Genomic DNA, 6534 nt, shown 5'->3' with positions numbered 1-6534 from the left:
CGTTGCTCCGGTATTTAGAGCGTAAGATCTCCTTGTGTTCCTCTTTGTACGGAGCCACCAACATGGAATAAAGAAGAACTGTGTATTGTGCTTGAGTGAAAGAATGTCCGTCCATACACGAAGCTGATATCTTTCCTAGCGAGCCTTTTCCACGCAGTCTCCCCTCATAGCGCGATTCAGAACACCGATCAGCTTAAGGTCAGGAATAAAGTCAACACAAAACTCAATGACCTCCTCTGTTCCATAGCCCTTGGAGATGCTTCCTTCGGCCTAGCACGGTTATGAACGTACTTCTTTAAGACTCCCATGAATCTCTCAAAGGGGAACATGTTGTGTAGAAATACAGACCGAGAACGCCAATCTCTTCGACCAGGTGAACTAGGAGATGTGTCATAATATTGAAGAAGGATGGTGGGAACACCAACTCGAAGCTGACTAGACATTGGACCACATCCTTCAGAATTTTGTAGAGTAAGTGGATTGATCACCTTCGAGAAATTGCATTGAGGAACGCACATAGCTTCACAATGGGTACTCGAACATTTTCCTACAGAAGCCCCTCAATGCAACCGGAAGTAATTGTGTCATAATCACGTGGCAGTCATGAGACTTTAGGTTTTGAAACTTTTTCTCCGACATGTTTATTATTCCCTTTATATTCGACGAGAAGCCGACGGGACCTTGATGCTACTCAGGACTTCAAAAAAGATCTCCTTCTCCTCTTTGGTAAGAGCATAGCTGGCAGGACCTTGATACTTCTCTCGGATTCAGGTTGTTTCCTTCGTGGATACTTTGCTGGTCCTGCAGTGCATCCGGTGTATCTTTTGTCTTCCCATACACGCCCAAGAAGTTTAGCAGGTTCACGCAAAGATTTTTCATCACGTGCATCACGTCGATTGCAGAGTGAACCTCTAAGAATTTCCGTAGGGTAGCTCCCAAAATATCGACTTCTTCTTCCACATGGGTACGTGTCCGTCAACATCATGCGGAATGATTGTCCGCCGGGACCCTTTCCAAAGATCACTTTTAAATCCTTGACCATATCATATATAACTTCCCCATTAGGGCGGGTAGGCTTCGCTCGGTTATCTCGCCTCACCTCCGAAATGCTTTCCTCTCTTTCTTACGTGATGTTGTTTTGGAAGAAATCGACGATGCCCTGTGCACACATTCTTGTTTCCCAAATAATTACTATCAGCCTCACCTAAACAAGTGTGTGCATGCATTGTATCCCTTGTTTGACTGCCCTGAAATGTTACCAAGAGCAGGCCAATCATTGATGGTTACAAATAACAACGCTCGTAGGTTAAATTCCTTTTGTTCGTGCTCATCCCACACAGGCACACCTTCGTCACGCCACAACTCTAAAAGTTCTTCAACCAATGGCCTCGTGTACACATCAATGTCGTTGCCGGGTTGCTTCGGGCCCTGGATGAGCACCGGCATCATAATGAACTTCCGCTTCATGCACAACCAAGGAGGAAGGTTATAGATACATAGAGTCACCGGCCAGTAAGCAGGATCGGAGCTCGCTCTCCCGAAAGGATTAAAGCCATCTCGTACTTAGACCAAATCTTAAGTTCCTTGCGTCATCCGAAAATGACTTGAACTCTCTCGTCGATTTTTCTCCACCGCGACCGTCGGCGGGGTGTCTCAGCATCACATCTTTCTTACGGTCCTCTTTGTGCCATCGCAACAACTTGGCATGCTCTTTGTTCCGGAACAAACGTTTCAACCGTGGTATTATAGGAGCATACCACATCACCTTCGCAGAACCCTCTTCCCGGGGGTGGACTCACCCTCAACATCGCTGTGGTCATCTCGCCTGATCTTATACCTCAATGCACTACATACCGGGCATGCATTCAAATTCTCGTACTCCCCGCGGTAGAGGATGCAGTCATTGATGCATGCATGTATCTTCTGCACCTCTAATCCTAGAGGGCGTATAACCTTCTTTGCTTCGTACGTGCTAGAGGGCAACACGTTCTCCCCGGAAGCATCTTCTTTATTATTTTCAGCAACTTTTCAAATCCCTTGTCAAGTACCATTCTCTCGCCTTCCATCGCAAAGAATTCCAGCGTGGTACCCAGCTTTTTCGACCATTTTCGCAATTTGGGTACAACAGTTTGTTGTGATCCTCTAACATTTTCTCCAACTTCAACCTCTCCTTTTCATTTCCGCAGTTCATCTTCGCATCAAGAATGGCCCGACCCAAATCGTCATCCGGGTCATCAAAAATCGGCTCATCGAAAATGAGCTCTTCTTCAGCTTCGTCTTCCCCCATTCTACTACCACCGTCTTCGTGAATAAGGGATAGTTGTCACTATCCTCTTCTTCTTCGTTGTCTTCCAATATAACCCCTCTTTCTCCGTGCTTGGTCCAACAATTATAGCTGGGCATGAAACCATTCTCCAAAGGTGGACGTGAAGGGTCTTCGAGGTAGAGTAATCCTTCATATTCTTACAGAACTACATGGACAATACATGAAACCATTCGATCGCCTTTGTTTGCCTCAGCCACGTTGAGAAAATAATGCATGCCAGTAATGAACTCGGGATGGCACCGGTCACCGTACATCCATTGTCGACTCATCTGCATTTTATATGTATATCAAAAATCATTAAGTACACAACATCATGGATATATGAGTGACCAACTTAATTAATATTCAAGTTCATCACATAAAACTAAGTTTTTTTATAAAAAAGAAGAGGCTCACCGAGGTTGTACGGTGCCGGCTAGGGGACGACGCTAGCGATCGACGGCGGTGAGGACGGGGATGATACTAATTAAAACCTACAAAATATACCATAATTTCAGCTCAAATTGATTATAAAAAAAGTAAAATCCCTAACTTAGGCATTTCATCAAACACCTTGCTAGCACTAGAAAAATAGTACGAGTTAAACTACCAAAGAAATGAGCTAAATTAGGAACGCCGGAAGAAAGGATGATATTGCTAACCCTTGGATAGATGGAGGTCGTTAATCTTGTTAAAATGGTGGAGAAAGAATGAAAATTTGTTGGAGTGTGAGAGGTGCAAAAGTTTTAGAAATGTGAGAGAGATGAAAATGAGAATGGATCGGGGGCGGGGCAGGGGCAGTGAGCATATGAGGCACCCTTTAGTACCGGTTGCTAACACAAACCGGTACCAAAGGTCCAACCTTGGCCCCACCCTCACCTGCCATTCTGGCCGAAGACCTTTCTGCACTTGCCTTCCTAACACTAACCGGCATTTAAAGTCAGAATCTAACCGGTACGAATGCCTGAGCGTCCGAACCGGTACAAATGCCTCCTTTAATACCGGTTCGTAAGGGAACCGGTATTAAAGTCTTAGATGGATGAGAGGTTTTCTACTAGTGGTGGAGATGCTCTGAAAATCACATCGGGGTGTCTTGTTAGATCTGAATGCGTAGAATTTGGATGCGTTGGGTTGGCTTTGACCAGTGCAAATCCACTGCCATTTGAGGTTGACTCTTAGACTCCTGATAAGCCGGTCTTTGAGGATACAATAATATACTAGTATCATGCATATGATACTAGTGTATGGTAATATCTCTATAACATGTGATATCATGTACTAGCATCATAGTTTGGCGAGATGGTTCGAGCGGCCACTCAAACCTGGCCTTAACCACCTCTCCCATCCTCTGTCACCCTTCCCACCATCGCCGGCGGTTGCCGCCGGGCAAAGAATCTTGTACGGGAGGGGGAGACCATTGTTTCAACGAAAAATATAAGGTTTAGACGGCAATAAATATGATTATTTTATCACTCATCAGCATCCCCAAGCTTAAACAAAATATTATTACGGAGCCTCGAGAAGGAAGAAACTAGCATCAATTGTATTCTGAAGTTTAGATTAAAATTTGTGCAAATATATTTGAATTGATAAAAGCTATAATTGTAAATTGATATGTCGTTACAATGTCTAGGTGGCCAGATAAGGGAAGTTCAGTTAGATGTAAGCCAGGTGAAATCAGAATTCTAAGAATGTGTGTAGTGTTTTCGTACACGAGGATTCATAATATTTATTTTCTATATAAATTTTACAAAATATTAGCACAAGGAATCTAATGGAACACTTACATGTACATCCTCGCTCGCGTAAAGATGCACACATGCAAACATGTTGCAAATATATCCTAAAATAGAGAAGGCGTGATCCAAATAGGAGCCGATTCATCCAGCCAAGGAAATAACCTAGGCCACGCTTCACGAAGGTCCTGGAGGCTCCTCTTTTCAAAGTTCCAGATACCTAGGTCTTGTCGCACTATCTGGCCGAATTCGGAGCAGTCATCCGTGAGATAGGCGCACTTTGGTTGAAATGCCGGAAAGTCTATGGCTGATAGGCAGACGGCAGAGTTGTACCCAAGGAACAATGCGTGCTCTCCGATGCTTCGCAACTCCACCAGCTTCTGCCTTTCAATGTCGACCTTGAAGACTAGGAGCTCGCCCGTGGAGACCGCTATCTTCTGCAAAGACTCGCTTGTAGTATCTTCTTCCTCCTCTGTCTCTAGTTCACCTGCAGGATCATCTCTGCCGGTGAAATCAATGCAACCTTGGGATGTATAATGAGGGAGGATTTTGTAGATCCGGCGATGCTTGATTTGGGTGTGTGCCTCGCCCGTATCCCAGATCCTCCACACTTGGCAGAGCTCGCCAGACGGGGTGATGACGAGGTACTTGGCAGGGTCGCTAAGTGTTGTTACCCCACGCATGATCTTTGTCACGACCGGTGAAGTCTCGCCGCGCGAGATCAAAAACATAAACAGAGCCATCGAAACGCAGGCCATAAAACAATCCATTGCTGTCGTTGTAATGGACATCGTCCAACCATAGATCACGGGACAGCAATGTCCACCGCTCGTCGCCCGGCTTGGCAAAGGACAGCATATGGCGTGGCAGGTGCACTACCAGGACAGTGCATGTTGCCGCCGCATCGTCGCCCGCGGCGGAGATGGCCACCCTCCAATACGCGTTATCCCTCGCCCACTCGATGTCTTCTTCGGAGGGTTTATATTCTTCATAGGGGTTACCATTGTCGTCCAAGGAGATCTCTATGCATGGTATTGTCTTCACTGGCGGGAGCATGGCCTGGTCGCCGGTGACGGGGTTGAGGAGGTACGGGTCGGCGACCTCGTCGGTGGCGAACACCCAACCGTTTGAGGAGAGGAAGCGTCCCCTACCGTGGTGCCGGAAGGGGACGCGGAAGGTAGTGTTGGTGGAAGGGCAGTACAGGGCGGCGTGGTTGGGTCCGTACTCGTCGCAGGCGTACAGCAGGCACGGGGCCTGCTTGGGCGACCGGCAGCGGAGGGCGCGGAAGGTGGAGTAGGCGTCGTGCCAGGAGGTGCAGACGGCGCCGGATCGGATGAGGCTGGGGATATCGAGCGCCGCCATGACGATCAGCAGGAGGTCCTCCGTCAAGATCGACCAATCGGCGCCGCCGACCGCATCCGACCTGCTGCTATGTTGCGCGTGGACGAAGCGGACACCCAGATCAGACGTACGTGGAAAAAGTTGTTCGATGAGACGTACGCGGAAAAAGTTGTTCCAACGTGGACGTAGACTCTGCTCTACGTAACACAATTCAAACTGAAAAAACTGGGGACTCGCATTTTTATGCTTGCTGAAGAGATACAAAGACAAAGAGAGAATGAATGTTTTTTATTAATAGGGACCTGGGGTATTTATAGTACTCAACAGTCGTGAATACAAGTCGGTTCCTTTACATGCGTCTGTTCAGAGGGACGTAACTTTTCATAATGCACAGCGATTGGACAAAACTCTAACTGCTAGGTAGTTATGCTAGGGAAAATCCTAACTGCTATATTAGCCTAGATCTGACACTAAGATCTAACTGCTAATATTTCCTAACACTCCCCCTTGAACAACGCTGTATTCTAATCTTCATTGTCTCGATAATCTTCACATATCTCCGAGTGATGGAAAATCTGTGTAAGATCCCTGATGATTCTCGATCTTGAATAACTAACTTTTCTAGACATTGTAGAGTTGATATCCTCCGACGAATCCTGTAAAATTATAAGGAGAAAATATAGGAATCCGATATACCGTTCGTATAATAATTGTGCCAATAAACCTATATGAGAAATCGGTTGGAAAACTCATAAGGAAAAGTACAATATATTGTTATCGGATGATAAATACGGAGTACTAAGTTCAGTCCTGGGAAATTTCTCCCCTGAACTTTGCAAATTTCTAAGTCGTCTCATACCAATGCCACGAATGTATTTTTCAAACGCAGCTGTTGGTAAAGACTTAGTGAACAAGTCTGCAAGATTGTCACAAGATTTTGTTTGCAAAATATCAATTTCTCCATTTTTCTGTAATTCATGAGGAAAAAACAGTTTTTGAGCAATATGTTTTGTGATATTACTTTTAATATATCCCATATGCATTTGAGGAACACATGTAACATTATCTTCATAGATAGTCGTTGGTGATTCTGATGAACCTATACCGCATGAGGTCTGGATGTGATTAATCACTCTGCGAAGCCATACACGC

At 45.6% G+C, this 6534-nt stretch overlaps 1 protein-coding gene across 1 annotated transcript; it reads right to left on the bottom strand.

The window, feature by feature from the left end:
- Positions 1-4701: 4701 nt before the first annotated feature.
- On the bottom strand, positions 4702-5403 carry LOC127310761 (uncharacterized). Its single transcript, XM_051341406.1, has one exon. The coding sequence runs from the start codon at positions 5401-5403 to the stop codon at positions 4702-4704; it is 702 nt and encodes a 233-aa protein (XP_051197366.1).
- Positions 5404-6534: the final 1131 nt, after the last annotated feature.

The sequence above is a fragment of the Lolium perenne genome, chromosome 6, assembly GCF_019359855.2.
Source record: "Lolium perenne isolate Kyuss_39 chromosome 6, Kyuss_2.0, whole genome shotgun sequence".
Taxonomy (NCBI): domain Eukaryota; kingdom Viridiplantae; phylum Streptophyta; class Magnoliopsida; order Poales; family Poaceae; genus Lolium; species Lolium perenne.
This window is presented reverse-complemented; position numbering and strand designations above follow the sequence as displayed.